Source organism: Piliocolobus tephrosceles, chromosome 6 (genome assembly GCF_002776525.5).
Source record: "Piliocolobus tephrosceles isolate RC106 chromosome 6, ASM277652v3, whole genome shotgun sequence".
NCBI classification, from domain to species: Eukaryota; Metazoa; Chordata; class Mammalia; order Primates; family Cercopithecidae; genus Piliocolobus; species Piliocolobus tephrosceles.
This window is the reverse complement of record NC_045439.1, coordinates 111717069-111741792: the sequence shown is the minus strand read 5'-3', so window position 1 is coordinate 111741792 and position 24724 is coordinate 111717069. Positions and strand designations below refer to the sequence as shown.

Here is a 24724-nt window from a genome sequence, read left to right as displayed (position 1 = left end):
CTGTTACCCAGGTTGGAGTACAGTGGTGATCTCTGTTCACTACAACCTCTCCCTCCCGGGTTCAAGTGATGCTCCCACCTCAGCCTCCTAAGAAGCTGGGATTATAGGTGTGCACCCCCACATCCAGCTATTTTTTGTAGTTTCTGGTAGAGACGGGGTTTTGCCATGTTGACCAGGCTGGTCTTGAACTCCTGACCTCAAGTGATCCGCCCACCTTGGTATTCAAATTGCTTGAGCTCAGGAATCTGAGACTAGCCTGGCCAACACAGAAAAGCCCCATCTCTACAAAAAATACAAAAATTAGCCTGGCACATGTTGCACACCTGTAGTCCCAGCTACTTGGGAGGCTGAGGTGTGGGGAATGGCTTGAGCCCAAGAAGGAGGTTGCAGTGAGCTGAGATCACACCACTGCACTCCAGCCTGGGCAACAGAGCCAAACCCTGTCTCAAAAAAAAAAAAGGGGGGGGGGACACCAGGTGCAGTGGCTCACACCTATAATCCCAGCACTTTGGGAGGCTGAGGCAGGTGTATCATGAGGTCAAGAGATTGAGACCATCCTGGCCAACATGGTGAAACCCCATCTCTACTAAAAATACCAAAATTAGCTGGACATGGAGGCGCGCACCTGTAGTCCCAGCTACTTGGGAGGCAGAGGTTGCACAAAGTGGAGATCACGCCACTGCACTCCAGCCTGGTGACAAGAGTGAGACTCCGTCTCAAAAAAAAAAAAAAAAAAAAAAAATCTGTTTCCCTGTTTCCTTTTTTTTTCTTTTGGAGATAGAGTTTCGCTCTGTCGCCCAGGCTGGAGTGCAGTGGTGCAATCTTGGCTCACTGCAAGCTCCGCCTTCCGGGTTCACAACATTCTTCTGCCTCAGTCTCCTGAGTAGCTGGGACTACAGGTGCCTGCCACCACGCCTGGCTCATTTTTTGTATTTTTTTTAGTAGAGACAGGGTTTCACCGTGTTAGCCAGGATGGTCTTGATCTTCTGACCTCGTGATCCACCCACCTCGGCCTCCCAAAGTGCTGGGATTACAGGTGTGAGCCACTGCGCCTGGCCTCCTTTTTTTCTTTAATCGCCTTCAGGCCTTTTCTTTCTGTTTTTTTGTTTTAAATAGAGACAGGGTCTCGCTATGTCACTCAGGCTGGTCTTAAACTCCTGAGCTCAGGTAACCCTTTCACCTTGGCCTCCCCAAGTGCTGGGATTACAGGTGTGAGCCACTGAGCCAGGCCAGGCCAGGCCACTTTTAAGATGTTTACTGTGGTAGCTCCCTAGGAGGTATCTACATCCAAATTCCTGGGAGCTGTAAATGTTACCTTGTATGTCAATAAAGGACTAGGACTTTGCAGATGTCATTCAATTATGGATTTTGAGATTATCCTGGATTATCTAGGTAGGCCTTAAAGGTAATCAATCACATGTTATTTTTTGAGATGGAGTCTCACTTTGTTCCCTCAGGTTGGAATGCAGTGGCCCCATCTTGGCTCACTAAAACCTCCACCTCCCATGTTCAAGTGATTCTCCTGCCTCAACCTCCCGAGTAGCTAGGACTACAGGCATGTACAACCAGGCCCAGCTAACTTTTTGTATTTTTAGTAGAGATAGGGTTTTGCCATGTTAGCCAGGCTGGTCTTCAACTCCTGACCTCAGGTGATCCACCCGCCTCAGCCTCCCAAAGTGCTGGGACTACAGGAGTGAGCCACAATGCCGAGCCAGCACGTTATCTATATACAAAAGGCAGAGGCCAGGTGCTGCTGGTGGCTCACGCCTGTAATCCCAGCACTTCGGGAGGCCGAGGCAGGTGGATTACCTGAGGTCAGGAGCTCGAGACCAGCCTGACCAATGTGGAGAAGCCACATCTCTAGTAAAAATACAAAATTAGCTGGGTGTGGTGGCGCATGCCGATAATCCCAGCTACTCAGGAGGGTGAGGCAGGAGAATGGTGTGAACCTGGAAGGCGGAGCTGGCAGTGAGTCGAGATGAGGCCACTGCACTCCAGCCTGGGCAAGAGTGAGACTCAGTATCAAAAAAAAACATTTGACAGAGAAAAAAATACTCCAATAACTAATGAGGAGGTCATGTGACCATGGAGGCAGATTAGAGTACTGCAGCCACAAACCAAGGACTGCTGCTGCTGGTAGCCACTGAAAGCTGGAGGAAGCAGGGAATCCTTCCCTCGAGCCTCTGGAGGGAGAGCTGGCCCTGCCAGCTTGACATCCTGACGTCAGCTCAGTGATACTGATTTCTGACTTCTGCCCTTCAGAACTGTGAGAGAGTAAATTTAAGTAGTTTTTTTTTGTCTTTTTTTGAGACAGAGTTTCGCTCTGCCGCCCAGGTTGGAGTGCAGTGGCGTGATCTCCGCTCACTACAAGCTCTGCCTCCCGGGTTCACGCCATTCTCCTGCCTCAGCCCCCAGAGTAGCTGGGACTACGGGCGCCCGTCACTACGCCCAGCTAATTTTTCGTATTTTTAGTAGAGACAGGGTTTCACTGTGTTAGCCAGGATGGTCTCAATCTCCTGACCTTGTGATCTGCCCGCCTCGGCCTCCCAAAGTGCTGGGATTACAGGCGTGAGCCACTGCACCCGGCCTAAATTTATGTAGTTTTTTTTTTTTGAGACGGAGTCTTGCTCTGTCGCCCAGGCTGGAGTGCAGTGGCCGGATCTCAGCTCACTGCAAGCTCCGCCTCCCAGGTTCACGCCATTCTCCTGCCTCAGCCTCCCGAGCAGCTGGGACTACAGGTGCCCGCCACCTCGCCCGGCTAGTTTTTTGTATTTTTTAGTACAGTCGGGGTTTCACCGTGTTAGCCAGGATGGTCTCGATCTCCTGACCTCGTGATCCGCCCGTCTCGGCCTCCCAAAGTGCTGGGATTATAGGCTTGAGCCACCGCACCCGGCCAATTTATGTAGTTTTAAGCCATCAAGTTTGTGGCAACTTGTTACAACAGCCACAGAAAACTAGTTCATTTATCATACAGGTTTTAGAATAATAACTGTGGCATTTCTTCACTTCTTACGTTTCACTGCTTAGTCTGGCATTTCCAAAACACACTTAATAAAAATCAACCTGGTTGCTTGTTAAAAATACAGAATCTGGGGCCGAGTGTGGTGGCTCATGCCTGCAATACCAGCACTCTAGGAGGCTGAGGCAGGTGGATCACGAGGTCAGGAGTTCAAGACCAACGTGGCCAAGATGGTGAAACTCCGCCTCTCACTAAAAATACAAAAATTAGCTGGGCCTGGTGGCAGGCACCTGTAATCCCAGCTACTCGGGAGGCTGAGGCAGCAAACTACTTGAACGTGGGATGTGGAAGCTGCAGTGAGCCAAGATGGCACCACTGCACTCCAGCCTGGGCGACAGAGTGAGACTCCATCTCAAAAAAAAAAAAAAAAAAACAGAATCTGGCTGTGTGTGGCAGCTCACACCTGTAATCTTAACACTTTGGGAGGCTGAGAAGATTGGATCACTTGAGCTCAGGAGTTCAAGACAAATCTAGGCAACATGGCAAAACCCTGTCTCTAAAAAAAAAAACCCAAAAACAGTTAGCAAAAACAAAAATTAGCCAAGGGTGGGATTACAGGTGTGAGATTTAGTGTTTATTACATAAAATGTACACAAATCGTCTAGGCAGATTTTCTTCTCATTTAGCAAAAAGTCAATCATTTAGAGGGCTTTATTAAGGACAGGAGTCAAGTGAACAACTTGTGCTTCATAAAAATTTTAAAAATTTTGTGTTTCATAAAAATTTAATTGGCTGGGTGCGGTGGCTCAAGCCTGTCATCCCAGCACTTTGGGAGGCCGAAGCAGGAGGATCGCAAGGTTAGGAATTTGAGACTGGCCTGGCCAACATGGTGAAACCTTGTTTCTACTAAAAATACAAAAAAGAAAAAAAAAATTAGCCAGGTGTGGTGGTGGGCACCTATAATCCCAGCTACTCAGGAGTCTGAGGCAGGAGAATTGCTTGAATCTGGGAGGCGGAGGTTGCAGTGAGCTGAGATCGCACCACTGCACTCCAGCCTGGTTGAGAGAGCACGACGTCTCAGGTAAAAAAAAATTTAATCAACTTTCTGCAACTAGTGAGTTCAGTTGGAAGAAATGTCTAATTAGATTACATTCAATGGCTTAATCTTTTTCTGGGACAATAAACATTGGACTGTCTTCTGTCAGAGGCTGACTAGGTTAAACATTTGTGTCACTGGTCAAGAGAAAGATTATGACAAAAAAAATAAGGATTAAGTAACATAAATGTAGTATCATTAGAAAAACAATTTAAAGACCTTGACCTGTTGTTCCATATATAATTACTTAGTAAAAGGCTAGGCACGGAAGCTTATGCCTGTAATCCCAGTACGTTGGGAGGCCAAGGCAGAAGGACCACTCGTGGCCAGGAGTTCGAGACCAGCATGGGCAACACAGTGTCACCTTGTCTACACAAAAAATTTTTACATTAGCTGGGTGTAATGGTGCACATCTGTAGTCCCAGCTACTCAGGAGGCTGAGGCTGCAGTGGGTTGTGATTGTCCCACTGCACTCCAGCCTGGGTGACGGAGTGAGACCCTGTCTCAAAAAAAAAAGACTTGGGCCGGGCACAGTAGCTCACACCTGTAATCCCAGCACTTTGGGAGGCCAAGGCGGGTAGATCACGAGGTCAGGAGATCAAGACCATCCTGGCTAAAGCAGTGAAACCCCGTCTCTACTAAAAATGCAAAAAATGAGCCAGGCATAGTGGCAGGCACCTATAGTCCCAGGAACCTGGGAGGCTGAAGCAAGAGAATAGCTTGAACCCAAGAGGCAGAGCTTGCAGTGAGCTGAGATTGAGCCACTGCACTCCAGCCTGGGGGACAGAGCAAGACTCTTGTCTCAAAAAAAAAAGACTTAGGAAGACATTCACTACTAGTTATTATACTGACTAGTGTACTATGAAGTATCTAGCTTAGAACATCCCTAAAAAGTCAGTTGTTCATATTTTGACAGAAAAAAAATGTAGAGAGACGGATGAGTGGATGGGATGGGGCAAAGAGGAAGGAAGAAAAGAAAGAAAATAACTTTGACTCTTACAATAGTATCCAAACTGATCTTACTTCAGCCCTTGCCCCTCATAAATTTATTCCCTACAGGGTCACCACTATGATATCATTAAACTAGAAATCATTTCTCTGCTCAAAATCTAAGGAGTTTCTGTTTGAAGAAAAGCTGAATACCTTACAGTGGCCTACCAGGCACTATAAAATCTCCATCTGATACCATCTTATTTACCACTCCTCTGGCTCACTATAGTCCTGCCATATAGCCTCCTTTTTTTGGGGGGGATGGAGTCTTGCTGTGTCACCAAGGCTGGAGTACAGTAGTACGATATTGGCTCACTGCAACCTCTACCTCTCTGGTTCAAGTGATTTTCCTGCCTCAGCCTCCCTAGTAGCTGGAATTATAGACATGTGCCACCACGCCCAGCTAATTTTTGTATTTTTAGTAGAGACAAGGTTTCACCATGTTGGCCAGGCTGGTCTCGAACTCCCAACCTCAGGTGATCCACCCACCTTGACCTCTCAAGTGCTAGGATTACAGGCATGAGGCACTGCACCCGGCCCTCCTTGTTTTTTGAACACATAAACATGCTGCCGTCTCAGGGAGTCTTTGCACCTGCTGGTTCCCTCTGCCTGGAACACTCTGCTCCCCAGATATCTATCTGCACAGCTCACTTTCTTCAAGTCCTTAAGTCTTCCTCAGGAAGGCATTTCCTAGGCACCCTATGTAAAAGTGTGGCTCAAACCATCCTCCCTTCCAGCCCAAAAATCCTTACTCCTCCCTCATTTTTCTTCATAATGCGTATTCAAAACCTAATATACTTTACTTTTTAAAAATGTATTTTCATGACTGTAATTCAGCTCCATGAAGACATAGGTTTTTATTTATTTTGTTCATTGCTATATTCCCAGTGGAAGTTCTCAACAAATATTTGTGGAATGTAAGGGAGGGAAGAGGAAAGAAAGGTGGTAACCACAACTGGGCTGCAAAACTACTTTCAGGTAATTACAGTACAATCAATTAAAAACTCCATGATAGAAGTGAATTTGATTGGCCGGGTGCAGTGGGTTCATGCCTGTAATTCCAACACTTTGGGAGGCCAAGGTGGGTGGATCACAAAGTTAGGAGTCCAAGACCAGCCTGGCCAACATGGTGAAACCCCATCTCTACTAAAAATACAAAAATTAGCTGGGTGCAGTGGTGCATGCCTATAGTCCCTGATACTCAGGAGGCTGAGGCAGAAGGATCACTTGAACCCAGGAGGTGGAGGTTGCAGTCAGCTGATATCACGCCACCGTACTCCAGCCTCGGTGACAGAACACAACTCTGTCTCAAAAATAGATAGATAGATAGAATAAATATAAACACTTGACTCTCTAGGCAATACAGTAATATGCGGTTATTTAACAAACTTTTTTTTTCAGCGCTTATACGCAAACAACTGTTCCAGGTATTGCGGAAAATTTAAAGTGAGCAAAAAGCCCTGCCTTCAAGAAATCTATTTGCAATGAGAAAGACAATCAACCTATGTAATATAAAATTAACTGCTTCCTGCTTTCTCCCCACCACTTTTACCACATGTACAATGTAACCTCATCAACACCTCCAGTCCTGTGACCTTTCCATTTATTTCCAGTCTGTCAGCACTCCCTCTGCTTCACTCCTTTTCCAATCCACTCCACAAATGCCATTCCAATACCTTTCCTGCTGGTCCCTTCAACTCTCACTGTTCTTTTACCATACCTGGCTTACAAATTCCCATACTCAGGATCTACTTATCTTTTATTTATTTATTTTTTTTATAGAGACGAGGTCTCACTATGCTGCCCAAGCTAGGTTTGAACTCCTGGGCTCAAGCGATCCTCCCACCTTAGCCTCCCAAATGCTGGGATTACAGGCATGAGCCACCTGGCCTCAAGATCAATATAATCTTCAACTTTTTACATTTGGGCTGCTGAGTATGGCTACAGAAAAGTCACCATTGTTTGTACTGTTCCATTTCAAATTAACGGTCTCCAAATTGCAAATGCTCTCTTAAAACTACTCAGCAGTCCAGTCCTGTGCAACTTCGCTCAGCTCCTCTTTTGATTCCCTGCAGCAACAATTCCAACTTTTACTACCACATTACACCCCACCCTCAACAAGTGAACTTGCCTCCTCCAGCCCAGAGAAATAAATGCCAGCAGCTGTTTATTCTCTCAGGCCCACCAACAAACCTTTTTACAAATAAATTTTGCCTCACAGCTGGTCATTGTGGCACACGCCTGTAGTCCCAGCTACTTGGGAAGCTGAGGTGGGAGGATCACTTGAGGCCCAGGAGGTCAAGGCTGCAGTGAGCTGTGATGGTGTCACTGCACGCCAGCCTAAGCAACAGAGCAAGACCATGTCGAAAAACAAAAACAAGAACAAAATTCTTTACATGAGTACCTAATTTCCAAACCAATGATATTTTTCAGTCTGCTTGGCCTCTCTGCAGTATTCTGCGTTGGTATCATTCTGACCACTCCTTTCTTAAAATTATCTCAACTTTTAAAAAATCATTATTTTTAAAACTGGAGATGGGGCCGGGCGTGGTGGCTTACGCCTGTAATCTTAGCACTTTGGGAGGCTGAGGCAGGAGGATCACTTGAGGCCAGGAGTTTGAGACCAGCCTGGGCAACAAGGTGAAACCCTGTGTCTACTAAAAATACAAAAATTAGCTGGGCATGGTGGTACATGCCTATAATCCCAGCTACTCAGGAGGCTGAGACACAGAAGCTGCTTGAATCCAGAAGGCAGAAGTTGCAGTGAGTCAAGATAGTGCCACTGTACTCCAACCTGGGTGATAAAAGTGGGACTCTCCCTCAAAAAAAAAAAAAATTGGTGACGGGCATCTCACTCTGTCGCCCAGGCTGGAGTACAGTGGTACAATCTTAGCACACTACAGCCTTGAACTCCTGTGATCAAGCAATCTTCCCTCCTCAGCCTCCCAAGTAGCTAGCTAGGACCAAATGCATGTGTGACCACACCCTGCTAATTTTTAGTTTTTGTAGAGACAGGATCTTTCTACATACCCTAGACTGGTTTCAAACTCCTGGGCTCAAGTGATCCTCTTGCCTCAGCCTCTCAGAGTGCTGGGATTATAGGCATGAGCCACTAAGCCAGCTTCTCTCAACTTTTGAAGTCTCCTCTGATTCGGCTCCTACCCCTCTCAGCCCCATTAAGCAATCATCTTTGCTCTAGTCCTTCAATGCTGGTTTCCCTTGGGTGCTATCTAATGTTGGAAATATCAGCCATTCTCAACTAATAATTCCTAAGTAATTACATCTCCAATTCAGACCTTTTATTCTAAGTTCCCAATTTAATTTCAAGTTACCAACTAGACATAGCCACCTGGATGTATTTGCTTATTAAACAACTCACTGCCCTCAATGTATCAAGCACTGTCCTACATGTTAAGGAGACAGCAGTGAAGAGACACAATCCTCAACCTTACAGATCTTACATTCTAGTTTGGCAGGGGCAGGTTAGATGCCTCACAGGCACTTTAAATCCAACATACCTGGAACTAGACTTATGACCTAACCTCTAATCCTGGTCTTCCTTCCTATTTTCTCCTTCTCCCTTGCCCAGCCCATGTACACTTATTCAGTCACTACGTCCTGTCAATTCTATCTCCTAAATATCTCTTTACTACATTCCTTCCTTCATCCCTCTTCCACTGCCTTAGTTCTACCTTTGTCATTTCTCATCTGGACTGTTGCATTAGCCTGTTACCTGGTTTCTTTGCTTTCTGAAAGGAAGCATCAATCTAGCCTCTATATTAGAATAATCTACAATGATATTTTCACCTGGAAATGTCTTTCCCTTTTTTTTTTTTTTGAGATGGAGTTTTGCTCCTGTCGCCCAGGCTGGAGTGTAGTGGCGTGATCTTGGCTCACTGCTGCCTCTGCCTCCTGGGTTCAAGCAATTCTCCTACCTCAGTTTCCCTAGTAGCTGGGATTACAGGCACCCACCACCACACCTGGCTAATTTTTTTTTGTATTTTTAGTATAGATGGGGTTTCGTCACGTTGGCCAGGCTGGTATCGAACTCCTTACCTCAGGTGATCTGCCCACCTCGGCCTCCCAAAGTGCTGGAATTACAGGCATGAGCCACTGTACCCGGCCTGGGCATGTCTTTCCTAGCTTAAAATCCCTCAGTACTTCCCACTGCCTGGAGTCTTTCACTATGCACTTTATACTCTGTCCATACTAGCCTCATGTACCTTTGCAACCTCTACTCCAGTAAGAACAGGTGCTCTAGGAGGAACCAAATTACCAACACATGCCATCCTCCCTGTTGGAAAGCAGACCAATAGCACAGTGGTTAAAAGCCAGGCCCTAGAGTTAGACTGCCTATTTGACCACAGCTCCTACTGGCTGTATGACTTTGGGCAAGTTATTTAATGTCTCTGCAACTCAGTTTTCCTTTCCCAAATAGGAATAACAGTAGGTGTATTTCATAGGGATTTGGGAATTGAGTTAATATATGGAAAGTCCCTGACATACAGTGAATGCTATGTAAGTGTGTAACTATCATTATGTCTTTACTACTACCCTTTCCCCTAAAGTTGGAACACTTTACTTTGTACTCTCATACACTTTATTTCAAGGGATTGTAACTCTAGCTCCTTCACTACACTGTGATGGTCTCAGGCCAGGAACTTTGTCTTATTCACCTTTTTAATCCTCAGCCAACATAATATATATCACATTTTTACGTGAAATAACTATCAATAAATGTGGAATGTGTTTAAGCTAATAAGTGTGCAGGTGCAAAACAAAATGCAAGCATCTGGGCCAAATTCCAGTTGAATTTCAAGTGAAAGAAAAGGTGAGGGGAAAATAAAACACTGAAATGCATGTATAAAACAGACAGTCAAGTGTAGAGGTGCTTGGGCAATGGGGAATAGACTAGAATGTGGGGGAAGGGATATTGAGAAATGAAGCCAGTCAGAAAAGGTTATGAACAGAGTTTACTGTTAGCCTAAGGAGTTTGGACCTTTCCCCCAAAAAAATTGAGGTCCAAGGAAGTCCTTTTCACTAATGGTGCTATATGGTTTAATCATTTTAGTAATATAAGTAATTTGAAGACTGAATTGGAAAGTAGAAAGACTAAAGACAGAGACTAAGGATAGGTACTGCTACAGTCTAAGTAAGAAGTAGCAAGGAGTTTAAATGGGACCATGTACATGAAAGATGGGGTAAACAACATTTCCAAGGTGAAATTAACTGGCTGCAGTGACTGCTCTGATATAAAATAAAGGATATGACTCAGAGGTTTCTTGCTAGCATAACTGGAAAGTGATGCTATTAACGAAGATAAGAAATACAGAGGTAGGAACAAGGCTAGGAGTACAGGAGAATGAGTAGTTACTCTACCTAAAGTAATTCTTGAAAACAATAAACATATTATTTAGAATTGAAATCAAGTGCAAAGAGAATCATGCCATCACTCTGGCACGCACTGTTCTTATTTAACAAGCACATCAGAAAAAAATGTGTCCAATTCAAAGGGCTCATTTGTTTACCAAATAATATGTTACTGTCCTTTATTTGGGGGAGAAAAACCTATTATATAGAGGTAGGGCTAAAGAGATGAAAATGTGGCCAATATTTTTCAACACTATGTATTCTTGAAGTCTGTTTTTTAAATTTCTTACAAAATGGTATTTTCCTTTTTTTTGAGACAGTTTCGCTCTTGTTGCCCAAGCTGGAGTACAATGGTAAGGTCTTGGCTCACTGCAACCTCTGCCTCCCGGATTCAAGTGATTCTCCTGTCTCAGCCTCCCAAGTAGCTGGAATTACAGGCACCAGCCATCACGCCCGGCTCATTTTTGTATTTTTAGTAGAGATGGGGTTTCACCATGTTGGCCAGGCAGGTCTTTAACTCCTGATCTCAGGTGATCTGCCCATCTCCGCCTCCCAAAGTGCTGGGATTACAAGCATAAGACACTGTGCCTGGCCAAAACAAGGTTTTCTTAGGGCACTGAGATTCTGTTCTAATCGAAACATCATGACGAAAATGTGTGGCTACTTAAAGATTTATTTAAAAACACTGACTTTAATTTTGTTTACCTGTAGCCAGACGTGGTGGCTCACGCCTGTAATCCCAGCACTTTGGGAGGCCAAGGCGGGTGGATCATGAGGTCAAGAGATAGAGAACATCCTGGCCAACATGGTGAAACCTCGTCTCTACTAAAAATACAAAAATTAGCTGGGCGTGGTGGCGAGTGCCTATAGTACCAGCTACTCAGGAGTCTGAGGCAGAACAGTTTGAACCTGGGAGGCGGAGGTTGCAGTGAGTCAAGGTTGCATCACTGCACTCCAGCCTAGCAACAGAGCAAGACTCTGTCTAGAAAAAACAAAAAGGGCCAGCGTGGTGGCTCAAGCCTGTAATCCCAGCACTTTGGGAGGCCGAGGCAGGCAGATCACGAGGTCAGGAGATCAAGGCCATCCTGGCTAACATGGTGAAACCCTGTCTCTACTAAAAATACAAAAAATTAGCAGGACGCGGTGGCGGGTGCCTGTAGTCCCAGCTACTCAGGAGGCTGAGGCAGGAGAATGACATGAACCCAGGAGGCAGAGGTTGCAGTGAGCCAAGATCGCGCCACTGCACTCCAGCCTGGAAGACGGAGCAAGACTCCGTCTCAGAAAAAAAAAAAAAAAAAAAATTGCTTACTTACTGCTTTAAATGAAATGCTAGTTATTATTTTTGAATGTGCTGCCCCCTTTGCAACTCATATCAATATGTACTTCATGCTTTTTCTCTCTCTCTCTCTTTTTTTTTCTTGAGACGGAGTCTCGCTCTGTCACCCAGGCTGGAGTGCTGTGGCCGGATCTCAGCTCACTGCAATCTTTGTCTCCCGGGTTCACGCCATTCTCCTGCCTCAGCCTCCCGGGTAGCTGGGACTACAGGCGCCGCCACCTCGCCCGGCTAGTTTTTTGTAGTTTTTAGTAGAGACGGGGTTTCACCGTGTTAGCCAGGATGGTCTCGATCTCCTGACCTCGTGATCCGCCCGTCTCGGCCTCCCAAAGTGCTGGGATTACAGGCTTGAGCCATCACGCCCGGCCTACTTCATGCTTTTTCTCTATCAAGACGCCCTTTTCTTTTTGAGACAGAGTCTGGCACTGTTGCCCAGGCGGGAGTGCAATGGCATGCTCTCAGCTCACTGCAATCTCCACCTCCTGGGTTCCAGTGATTCTCCTGCCTCAGCTTCCCAAGTAGCTGGGATTACAGCTACCCGCCACCATGCCCGGCTAATTTTTTGTATTTTTGGCAGGGACAGGGCTTCACCATGTTGGTCAGGCTGGTCTCGAACTCCTGACCTCATGATCCACCCGCCTCCGCCTTCCAAAGTGCTGGGATTACAGGCGTGAGCCACTGTGACCTGCCAAGACTCCCTTTCTTAAAAGGCTCAACAAGATGATCTAAACTAAAAATGCAATGCCTAAAAGTTCTAATTATGGCAATCTATTTCTATCAGGACAAACACAATGTAAGGAAATTTAAACAGGCCAGATATTTCTGTTTCTAAAATGAGGAAATAGCAGGATAACTTTGTGCAGCAGTAATCAAATTTCAGTCACAAACAGAAACTCCTTGGGCACTTGTTAAATAAGCAGTTATCGTCCGGGCGCAGTGGCTCGCGCCTGTAGTCCCAGCACTTTGGGAGGCCGAGGCGGGCAGATCACCTGAGGTCAGGAGTTCGAGACCAGCCTGGCCAACATGGTGAAACCCTGTCTCTATTAAAAAAAAAACAAAAAAAATTAGCCAGCTGTGGTGGTGGGTGCCTATAATCCCAGCTACTCAAGAGACTGAGGCAGGAGAATCGCCTGCACCTGGGAGGTAGAGGATGCAGTGAGCCAACATTGTGCCATTGCACTACAGCCTGGGAGACAGGAGTGAAACTCCCTCTAAAAAAAAAAAAAAAGTTATCAGCTGGGCACAGTGGCTTACACCTATACTCCCAGCACTTTGGTAGGCCGAGGCAGGTGGATCACCTGAGGTCAGGAGTTCAAGACACGCCTGACCAATATGGTGAAAACCCTGTCTCTACTAAAAATACAAAAATTAGCTAGGTGTGGTAGCATGCGCCTGTAGTCCCAGCTACTCAGGAGACTGAGACAGGAGAACTAGTTGAACCTGAAGGCAGACGCTGCAGTGAGCTGAGATCGTGCCACTGCACTCCAGCCTGGGTGACAGAGCGAGACCCTGTCTCAAAAAAATTAAAAAAAACAAAAACAAAAAAATGCAGTTATCTGTCCTTATGTAGAGGTGGGGCTGAAGAGATCAAAGTGTGACCAACAGTTTTCAATACTGTGTATTCCCTACCCTAGGAGATGCTGATTCAGTGAGGAGGTGACACCCAGAAACTTTCATTTTGATTTTCAAACGACCCAGGTAATTCTAAGGAAGTATTTCAAGGCCACTTTGAGAAACCTGTGCAGTGGCTCTGATATCAGAAATGTGGTTTAAAGTCCAGCTCAGGCCAGGTGCGGTGGCTCAAGCCTGTAATCCCAGCACTTTGGGAGGCCGAGACGGGCGGATCACGAGGTCAGGAGATCGAGACCACCCTGGCTAACCCAGTGAAACCCCGTCTCTACTAAAAAATACAAAAAACTAGCCGGGCGAGGTGGCGGACGCCTGTAGTCCCAGCTACTCGGGAGGCTGAGGCAGAAGAATGGCGTGAACCCGGGAGGCGGAGCTTGCAGTGAGCTGAGATCTGGCCACTGCACTCCAGCCTGGGCAACAGAGGGAGATTCCATCTCCAAAAAAAAAAAAAAAGTCCAGCTCTCCCACTCATTGCTGTGTGACCTCAGACTACTAACTTAGTTTCTCTGAAGTTCAGATTTCTCATTAGAAAAAGGGGGATACTAAAGGCTACAGAGGGATGATGAAATATAATGAAACAATGATTATGCTGTGCCCACCTATAATTATATAATTATTATGATTCACTCAGTTCCATGGGACAAAAATAAGGAAGAACTGGGCAAGTGTACATATCCATCCTGACATTCCAAAAGCGTTCTAATTCATGTTTTTTTCCATTTCCATATTAAAATTTTCATCTACAGGATTCTATAAGAACATCTCAGTCAGGCGTCCTCTTTTGTTTTCCTCTCCCTTTAATTTTGTAATACACGAAAAAGTTTCTGGGGCCAGGTGCGGTGGCTCACGCCAGTAATCCCAGCACTTTGGGAGGCCGAGCGAGCAGATCACGAGGTCAAGAGATCGAGACCATCCTAGCTAACACGGTGAAACCCCGCCTCTACTTAAAAAAAAAAAAAAAAAAAAAGCGCAAAAAATTAGCCAGGCATGGTCACGGACTCCTGTAGTCCCAGCTACTCAGGAGGCTAAGGCAGGAGAATGGTGTGAACTTGGGAGGCAGAGCTTGCAGGGAGCTGAGATGGCGCCACTGCACTCCAGCCCGGGCAACAGAGCAAGACTCTGTCTCAAAAAAAAAAAAAAAAAAAGAAAAGAAAAAGAAAAAGTTTCTGGACAAATTACTTAAGTGCTTCCAGATCCATGAGCAAATCTTCCTGAAGGCATAAAGCCATGAACACAAATATTCACCAAAAGATACTTTTCACATCATCGACATACTCAAAAATTAATATTTTTATTTTTACTGAACATTATTAGTAAGATCCTTCAAGAAAGCGAATTCTGTTTGCTTGTGCTAGTAGACCCCAAAAATAGGACACAAAGTTATCTAAATATAAAGGTCATATGCTTTATATTTAGAAAAATCAGTTTAATTGTGGTCTAATCAACTCCTCTCACTTCATTAAGTAACTCTGCTAGTTTCCCCTATTTTAAAATCCAAAATACCATTAAAAATTTTTTTTAGAGACAGGATCTCACTATGTCACCCAGGCCCTCTCAAGCCATAGCTCACTGTTCTTAAGCTCTCAATCTCTCAAATAGCTAGGACTATAGGCATATACCACCAAGCTTGCCTAAGTTCAAAATAAAATTGTTGTTTCTTTTCTTTTTTTTTTTTGAGATGGAGTTTTGCTCTTGTTGCCCAGGCTGGAGTGCAATGGCGCAATCTCGGCTCACTGCAACCTCCACCTCCCAGGTTCAAGTGATTCTCCTGCCTCAGCCTCCGGAGTAACTGCAATTACAAACATGCACCACCATGCCCAGCTAATTTTTGTATTTTTAGTAGAGATGGGTTTTACCATGTTGGTCAGGCTGGTCTCGAACTCCTGACCTCAGGTGATCCACTCGCTTTGGCCTTCCAAAGTGCTGGGATTACAGGCTGAGCCACCATATCCGGTCTTAAAAATTTTCGGTAGAGTTGAGGTGTTGCTATGTTGCTCAGGCTGATCTTGAATTCCTGCCTCAAACAATCCTCTTGCCTTGGCCTCCCAAAATGCTGGGATTACAGGTGTGAGCCATTGTGCCTGGTCGAAACTAAAAATCTTAGAAACAACTAGTAATTCTATATGATGCTTTTGCTTTAACCTGAAATTCTAAATAATGTCTTTGTTTACACTGAGAAATTAATTTATAAAGTATGCAGCACCTTCTCCATCTTTCTTACTATTTAAAAGCTCGGTTGGGCACAGTGACTCATGCCTATAATCCCAGCACTTTGGAAGGCAGAGGCAAGAGGCCCACTTAAGCCCAGGAGTTTGACACTGGCCTGGGCAACATGGTGAGACCCTGTCTCTATAAAAATAAACGAACAGGCCGGGTGCGGTGGCTCACGCCTCTAATCCCAGCACTTTGGGAGGCTGAGGGGGGCGGATCACGAGGTCAGGGGATCGAGACCATCCTGGCTAACACGGTGAAACCCCTTCTCTACTAAAAATACAAATAATTAGCCGGGCGTGGTGGCGGGCGCCTGTAGTCCCAGCTACACTCGGTAGGCAAAGGCAGGAGAATGGCGTGAACCCGGGAGGCGGAGCTTGCGGTGAGCCAAGATAGTGCCACTGCACTCCAGTCTGGGTGACAGAGCAAGACTCTGTCTCAAAAAACAAACAAAAACCTAGCTAGGCATGGTGGCCCATGCCAGTAGTCCCAGCTACTAGGGAGGCTGAGGTGGGAGGATCACTTAAACCCAGGAGGTAAAGGCTGCAGTGAGCTATAACCATGCCACTGCACTCCAGCCTGGGCAACAAAGGGAGACAGTAGTCTCATAAAACCAAATAAGTAAATAAAAGCTTTATAAAAGTCATCAGTTCATACTAACTACCTCATCTGTTATTACAAACAGCAATAACAACCCACAATATTTTATCACCTACCAAATACGCACTAACAGATGTCTCTTTCACATTAAGACGGCTAAGAAAAAGCAAAAGGGAAAACTGAAGTGCAGGCTGTGAAATGTGAAGGAACCATGGAACCTTGCTGAATGGTAATTATCATATATCAACATTTTCCAAGTGCTCACTTGTACAAGGGACTATAAAGATAACCACTCTTCAGCCAAGAAAAAAGGGAGTGGAGAGTGGGGTGGAAGAGAGGAATCAGAGACGGGAAGGCTTTTTCTGAAGTAGAATGCAACTAACCTCAGAACACCAAGGGTAGAACGGAGGTTATCAAAGGCCTGGCGGGGTGTGTATGTGGGGGGTTGGGGGGGGGGGGGCGTAGATGTTGGTCAAAGGGTACAGACTTGAAATTTGCTTAGATCTCAAATGTTCTCACAAAAAAAAAAAAAAAAAACTGGTAACTAGGTGAGGCAATGGATATGTTAGGTTGATTGTGGTACTCATTTCACAATGTATTCGTGTATTAAAATATAATGTATATCTTAAGTATATACAATTATCAATAGTATTTTTCAATATACCTCAAAGAAGCTAAGGGAGAATAAAACACCAAGGAAATCCTGCCAAAGACAGCATTTGTTGGATATTAGAAAAAGTAAAGATACCGTGGGCTACCCGCACTTTGCATAATCTAGTAGGGCACTGGACAGGAGTTGATTCGGCTACTGTAAAAATCTTTGCAAAATGGTAATGTAGACTACACCTGTACTATTTGAGAGACAGAGAGAAGGGTGGGCGGGAGCAAGTCCGAGATGTCAACACCGGGTGAAAATTGAGGGTGCCGCCAGAAGGTCCGAGAATGGGTTTTCATGGCCCAAAAGTGGCGAGGGAGGGTGGGGGCGTTCCAGCTCCCGCCTCCACTTCCACTTCCCCACCTGCACCCCGCCCTGGGTGGGAGTGGAGGTCCACCAGAAGGCCCGAACCAGCGGCGGGGGGCAAGGAAGCGGCCGCGGGTCCCCGGGAATCGGAACCAAGCGGCCCCCAGGGAGGAAGGGCTGCAAGAGGGTGGGGCGCGGTGCAGCGAGGAAACCGAAAGGAGGACTACGGAGAGGGAGTGCGGCGCGGCTAGGGACCCCTCCCCGTACCACACCCGTGGACCCAGAATGGGGAGGGAGGGTGGCAGGGTTCCGCGAGCGAAACGGAGGCAGAACTTACTCCGCGGTCCTCTTCTGAGAGGAAGTCCGGGCCGTCGTCCAGGCCTTCCTGCGGGGTCGGCGGGCCCGACGCGCCGGAGAAAAGGATGGGATGGGGGAGACACAAAGGGAGACATTAGTGCCAGGCTGGCGCGGTCCCCGCGCCCGCCCCGCGCCCGCCGCCCCCACCGCGCTCCCGGGGCTCGGCGCCGCGGAGAACACCCACCATCATGGCTGCTCCGAGGCTAGGGCCAGCGCAGGCGCGCATCTCCCTGCTGCCCGAGGGAGCCGGCGCCCGCGAGCGGGGCGGGGCGGGGCGAGGCGGAGGCGGAGGGGCGGGACCTAAGGGCGGTCCCGCCCCGTCCCCGGCGCTGAAAGCTCGAGTCCGTGAGCAAGGAAGGATAACAGGGCCCTCCGCCCAAGGTCAAGGCACCGAAGTCGGGAGATCCTGAAGACCCAGACCTCATGGCTGGGAGCACCTCGCTGCTGGCGGGCTCTGACCAGGGAAGGGCCGAAGGCCACGCAGGGATCTCTCCAGTTCCCCTGCCGCGAGGGCTCCAGCGAAAAAACGAAGCAGGCGCCCTCCGGAAGCCACAATACATCATCTAGTCTTTGTATTATGCCACACGATAATTAATCACAATAATATTTTGCCTATGGAAGTTGCTGGAAACAAGGACCTTCACAGAGTCAGTAATCAGGGACTACAATCAAGCTTTTACTGCTGGCGTGGTAATAACTACCTCAGAGTTTGGGGCACTAATGGTTGCGAACTACAAAATTGAGCTGTTTTCATTACAAGAATATTCCTTTCCTTTGTTCGAAGAAATTTCCCCACAGCTACTCTAACTGTCCAGGTGGTTAGCATCACACGGGATCCATAGGCATTTCAAATAACAGGAGAAAATCATCTTTAATCCTAGAATCCACACGTTCCTGAGCTTGCATTCAGTTAAGGAATGGCATCTTCAGATGTTCAGACCGGAAACCCTCAACCCATTGAAATCCGTACTCTAGGGGCTGGGTGCTGTGGCCCACGTCTGTAATCCCAGCACTTTGGGAGGCCAAGGTGGGCGGATCACCTGAGGTCAGAAGTTCGAGATCATCTTGGCCAACATGGTGAAACCCCGTCTCTACTAAAAATACAAAAATTAGCCAGGTGTGGTGGCGTGCGCCTGTAATCCCAGCTACTCGGGCGGCTGAGGCAGGAGAATCGCTTGAACCCGGGAGGCAGAGGTTGCAGTGAGCTGAGATTGCACCACTGCACTCCAGCCTGGGCAACAGAGCAAGACTCTGTCTCAAAAAAGAAAAAAAGAAATCCTTACTCTCCCTTACTCCTCATATCCAACCAAATCCTATGGCTTCTACAATTGATTGTCTTCCATACCTCTTTAATTAGTGCAATTTTTCCAATTCTCACAGCAATTACCATCAACTCTTGTCTAGACCTTTGCAATACTCTCCTGACTCTACTATTTTCCATCACTCCTATTTTACACACTGCTGCGAGTGTTCCTCCTAAAACACAGATATTGATGATTATACTATTACCCTGTTCAGTAATCTTTACAAGCCCCCACGATTCAGTTCCTCAGCCTACCATTCCAAGCCTTCTACATTTGAATCCCTCTCTACTCTGCGAGGCCCTCCATCCTATTTTATTGAAGTGAAGCTCTCAAAACAATATTAAACTTAACTGATATTTTGGCTGGGCGAAATACCTGTAATCCCAGCACTTTGGGAGGCCAAGGGTGGGGGGGGGCGTGGATCACCTGAGGTCAAGAGTTCAAGACCAGCCTGGCCTCATCTCTATTAAAAATACAAAAATTAGCTGGTGAGGTGGTGCGTGCCTGTAATCCCAGCTACTAGGGAGGCCGAGGCAGAATTGCTTGAATTTGGAAGGCGAAGATTTCAGTGAGCCGAGATCATGCCACCACACTCCAGACTGGGTGACAGAGTGAGACTGAGTCTCAAAAAGAAAATAAATAAAAATTAAAAATTAAAGAACCACTTAACTGATATTTTCATAAGAACTTCTAGCTTTCATTTTGTGTGTAAGGAGAACTGAAGTATAGAGAGGTTAAGTTACTGCTCCAACAAAGGTTACTCTATAAAATGGGGGGTGAAAGGGACTTTATTTTTTGTCTTTTGTTTCTTGTTTCCTACTGCATTGCGGTGACTACTAAAGTAGTCTTTTTCACTGGGAGTCATGAGGCATCATGTGGCGTCATTGTAGTGTGATGAAGTGTCAGGAGGAATGTTCCAGTAATTTGCTACTGATTAAAAGTTTCACTATTTCCTATTGGTTTGTTTTTAGATTAAAGGTAATGTCTGTAAAGCTCTTCCTAGGTGGAGAGAAAGAAGTGGAGCTACAATAAATTAGAGGGATTTACATACAACTGATAGGAAGGCCAAGTGCATCCTTGTGGACAAAGGTTGAGAAGTGCCACAGAGAACCACCTGAAATGCCTCCTATCATTAACCAAGAGTTTTAAATTTCAACATTTAAATAAAGTCCAGCCTGGGCATGGTGACTCACCCCTGTAATCCTAGCACACTGGGAGGCTGAGGTGGGAGGATTGCTTGAGCCTGGGTGTTGAAGACCTGCCTGGGCAACATGGCAAAACCTTATCTCTACAAAAAACACAAAAACTAGCTGGGCATGGTGGCACACACCTGTGGTTCCTGCTACTTGGGAGGCTGAGGTGAGAGGATCACTTGAGCCCAGGGAGGCTGAGGCTGCAGTGAGCCATATCAAACCACTGTACTCCAGCCTGGGCAATAGAGTGAGACCCTATCTAAAAAAAAAGAAAAAAAAAAGTAAACAAAGTTCAGAAACATTGTAATTCCCAAATGCCAAAACTTTAAAATCATTAGTTATGAAAAAAAGAGGTATGATCTAAAGTACAAGTAACTCAACTAAAATTATCGACAAAGGCATGGTAATTACTGCAGCTATAATTCATAGCTGAAAACTCACATGAGTACAGAACCCAACCTTGAATCAATAAACTTGATAATTAATACCAGAGCTTTCCTTTCTGAGCAAAGGTCTCCAGCTATATTTTGTGAATGATAAAAAGGAATTGTCAGTAACTGATTCTAACAACTGTCAAAAGGCCAAGTTATAGAAAGTAAGGAATTTCGGAAGAAAATAAGTTAAGGAAAGTTTACATGACAGATTTTTCTGCTACTGATAAAATAAAGAAGACATTAAAGCTGAACCACTCTTCTAATATTTGTAAGCAAATAATCAATTTTTCATTCTGTTTTGATAGATTTCTATGAAATTATCTACTTCTATACAAATGTAATGAACTAATTATGCTGAGTTGCTGTCTGATTACTAATAGATTTAGCTACACTAAAGTAAAATGTTATGATTGTGAATAGTTAATAGTGTTCTTCAAAAACAAATGTATTAGAAGATTTTAGAGAAGAGTAAAATTTTAGAGAATGAATGTTATTTTTAAATTTTAAAAATAAAAAATAGTTTTTGCTTTGAACATTTTTGTCAAACAAAAATCAAGTTTTTTCTAGAAAACAATTTTAACATAAAATGACAATTATTTAGTTATAGAAGAAAAATGTTTAATTCCTTTCCTTTTATCATGTTCTGATCAAAGAAGTTTTCACCAAAACGTGTTTTTGCCAGTTTCTCACTTCCTCAAATTCTAGAAGATTCCTTTTTGTTTTGGATAACCTGTGGATCCTAATTTTTTCCTCCTACTCCACAGGAGTTATGCTACAACCAAATTCTCTATAGGAAGATTGCTGAACTCTGTTATTTCCAAGATGTACTGTATCAATCAGGATGCCTTTAGCTGCAAGTAACAGATAACACCAATTCAAATAAACTTGAGCAGTAAGGAAATTTATTATTTTACCACCACCACAACAACAACAAAAATCAAGAAACTAGCTGTTTCTGGGCATAGTACAACCCGTGGGTAATGGTGTCATCAAGGACCCAGATTTCTTCCAACTCTCCATTCTGCCACCTTCAGTTAACAACCTCATTCCAAGGCTGCTTCTCTTCATGATCCAAGATGACTTCAGTATTTCTAGGTTTTACACTTTGATGTAACAACATCCACAAGCAGAAAAAACAAAAAAACAAACAAAAAAAACCCTGCCCAGGCTGGGTGCCATGGTTCATGCCTGTAATCCCAGCACTTTGGGAGGCCAAGGTGGGTGGATCACGAAGTCAGGAGTTCAAGACCAGCCTGGGCAACATGGTGAAATCCTGTCTCCACTAAAAATTAGCTGAGCGTGGTGGTACATGCCTGTAATCTCAGCTACTCGAGAGGCTGAGGCAGGAGAATGGCTTGAACTCGGGAGGCGGAGGTTTTGGTGAGCCAAGATCGCGCCACTGCACTCCAGCCTGGGTGATAGAGTGAGAGAGACTCCGTCTCAAAAAAAAAAAAAAAAACCCCCAAGAAACCTGCCCAGAAGCGACCCCTCTCCCTCTCATATACTTTTCATATTTCATGGACTAGAAATGGGTCACATCCTTACTCTTAAACAATCCCTGGCAAGGGGACTGATATAATCATGATTGGCTTAGAGTCTAAGACTTCGCCCAATCAAGATTTACCCCTATGGCTGCACGCAGTGGCTCACGCCTGTAATCCTAGCTGCTTGGGAGGCCGAGGCAGGAGGATCACTTGAACCCAGGAGTTCGAGATCAGCCTGGGCTACAAAGTGAAACCATGTCTCTGCAAAAAATTAGCTGAGCATAATGGTGTGTGCCTGTAGTACCACACTCAGGAGCCTGAGGTGGGAGGATCACCTGAGCCCAGGAGGTTGAGGCTGCAGTGAGCCTCGATCACACCACTGCACTCCAGCCTGGGTGACAGAGTGAGACCTTGTAATAGATTTAGCTACATGAAAGTAAAATCTTATGATTGCAAATAATTAATAGTGTGTTTTAATAGTGTTTTAAATGAGTTTTAAGTGTTTTACTTAATAATGTTTTAAATTTTTATTTATTTCAAAATAAATGTGTTTTAAGTGTTTTACTTGTGTTTTAAATTTTTGTTATTTATTTATTTCAAAATAAATACAAAGTAATAATAAAAATTTTTAAATAAAAAAATTGGTTGGGTGTGGTGGCTCACACCTATAATCCTAGCACTTTGGGAGGCCAAGGCAGGCAGATTACCTGAGTTCAGTATTTCACGACCAGCCTGGGCAACACAGTGAAACCCCGTCTCTACTAAAAATACAAAAAATTAGCCGGGCGTGGTGGCATGCACCTTTAGCCCCAGGTACTTGGGAGGCTGAGGCAGGAGAATTTCTTGAACCCGGGAGGCAGAGGTTACAGTGAGCCAAGATCGCGCCACTGTACTCCAACCTGGACGACAGAGCAAGACTTCATCTCAAAAAAAAGAAAGAAAAAATTAACCAGGAGCGGTGATATGTGCCTGTAGTCCCAGTTACTCAAGAGGATGAGGCAGGAGGATCCTTTGAGCTCATGAGTTTGAGATTATAGTGAGCTATGATCCTGCCACTGCACTCCAGCCTGGGTGACAGAGTGAATGAAACCTGTCACTTAAAAAAAAAAGGCCGGGCGCGGTGGCACAAGCCTGTAATCCCAGCACTTTGGGAGGCCGAGACGGGCGGATCACAAGGTCAGCAGATCGAGACCATCCTGGCTAACCCGGTGAAACCCCGTCTCTACTAAAAAATACAAAAAACGAGCCGGGCGAGGTGGCAGGCGCCTGTAGTCCCAGCTACTGGGGAGGCTGAGGCAGGAGAATGGTGTAAACCCGAAAGGCGGAGCTTGCAGTGAGCCAAGATCCGGCCACTGCACTCCAGTTTGGGTGACAAAGCGAGACTTCGTGTCTAAAAAAAAAAAAAAAAACAAAAAGATTTACCTCTGGGCCCACGACTGGCGTTAGTCTCCCCAAACCAAAAGAAGAATGTGAGCACCTGGATAAAACTGGAGTTGTGGGAAAGGAAAGGAGGGGAAAGGAATGTGAGGTAGAAATCCAACAATGTCTCTTATAAATACCAAAGAAACATTTTTGAGGCCAAAAAGAGGTCATGGTACAATAGCAATCAAAAAAGACATATTGGCTAGACACAGTGGCTCATGCCTGTAATCCCAGCACTTTGGGAGACCGAGGTGGGTGGATCAAGAGGTCAAGAGATGGAAACCATCCTGGCCAACATAGTGAAACGCTGTCTCTACTAAAAATACAAAACTTAGCTGGGCGTGGTGGTGCACGCCTGTAGTCCCAGCTACTCGGGAGGCTGAGGCAGGAGAATCACTGGAACCCAGGAGGCAGAGGTTGCAGTGAGCCAAGATTGTGCCATTGCACTCCAGCCTGGTGACAAAGTAAGACTCCCTCCCCCACACAAAAGAAAAGACGTATTATCTGACACTGTCCAAATTTATTAGATGCAATAGGTCTGATAAAATGAATAATTCATAATCCACTAGTTGGAGAAAATCACTTTTCATGTTTTGGCAAATATCTTCTTAAATGTTTCCCATGCCTATGCCTCAGATAGTATTTTTCTGGCATAATCAAGATCAACATATATATTACTAAGTATATTTCTATTCTTCAGCATGAGTTTTGTTTTGTTTTGTTTTGAGACAGAGTCTGGCTCTGTTGCCCAGACTGGAGTGTACTGGCCCAATCTCAGCTCACTGCAAGCTCTGCCTCCCGGGTTCAAGTGATTCTCCTGCTTCAGCCTCCCAAGTAGCTGGGACTACAGGCGCCGGCCACCAGGCCCGGCTAATTTTCTGCATTTTTAGTAGAGACAAGGTTTCACCGTGTTGGCCAGGATGGTCTCGATCTCCTGACCTCATGATCCGCCCAACTAGCCTCCCAAAGTGTTGGGATTACAGGCGTGAGCCACCGTGCCCAGCCAGCATGAGTGTTTGTTTGTTTGTTTGTTTTTGAGATGGAGTCTTGCTCTGTCGCCCAGGCTGGAGTGCAATGGCAGAATCTCGGCTCATTGTAACCTCTGCCTGCCGGGTTCATATGATTCTCCCAACTCAGACTACGGAGTAACTGGGATTACAGGCACCTGCGATCATGCCTGGCTAATTTTTGTATTTTTTAAGTAGAAACAGGGTTTCATCATGTTGGTCAGGCTGGTCTTGAGTGCCTGACCTCAGGTGATCTGCCCACCTCGGCCACCCAAAGTGCTGGAATTACAGGCATGAGCCACTGCGCCCCACCAAATATATATTTCTTGAAAGACCAGTGACTTTGAACTTTTGTTTGTTAATTTCATGTTTGT

At 45.5% G+C, this 24724-nt stretch overlaps 1 protein-coding gene across 1 annotated transcript in view; it reads right to left on the bottom strand.

Moving 5' to 3' along the window:
* SNX6 (sorting nexin 6) overlaps positions 1–17783 on the bottom strand; it is a 68053-nt gene extending 50270 nt beyond the window's left edge. Inside the window, exons 1-2 of the mRNA XM_023227268.2 lie at positions 17691–17783; positions 17487–17534 (exon numbers count right to left, since the gene is read on the bottom strand). Of these exons, the coding sequence (XP_023083036.1) occupies positions 17487–17534; positions 17691–17732 (90 nt within the window). The 5' untranslated portion in view covers positions 17733–17783. The remainder of the gene's footprint in view (positions 1–17486; positions 17535–17690) is intronic.
* Positions 17784–24724: the final 6941 nt, after the last annotated feature.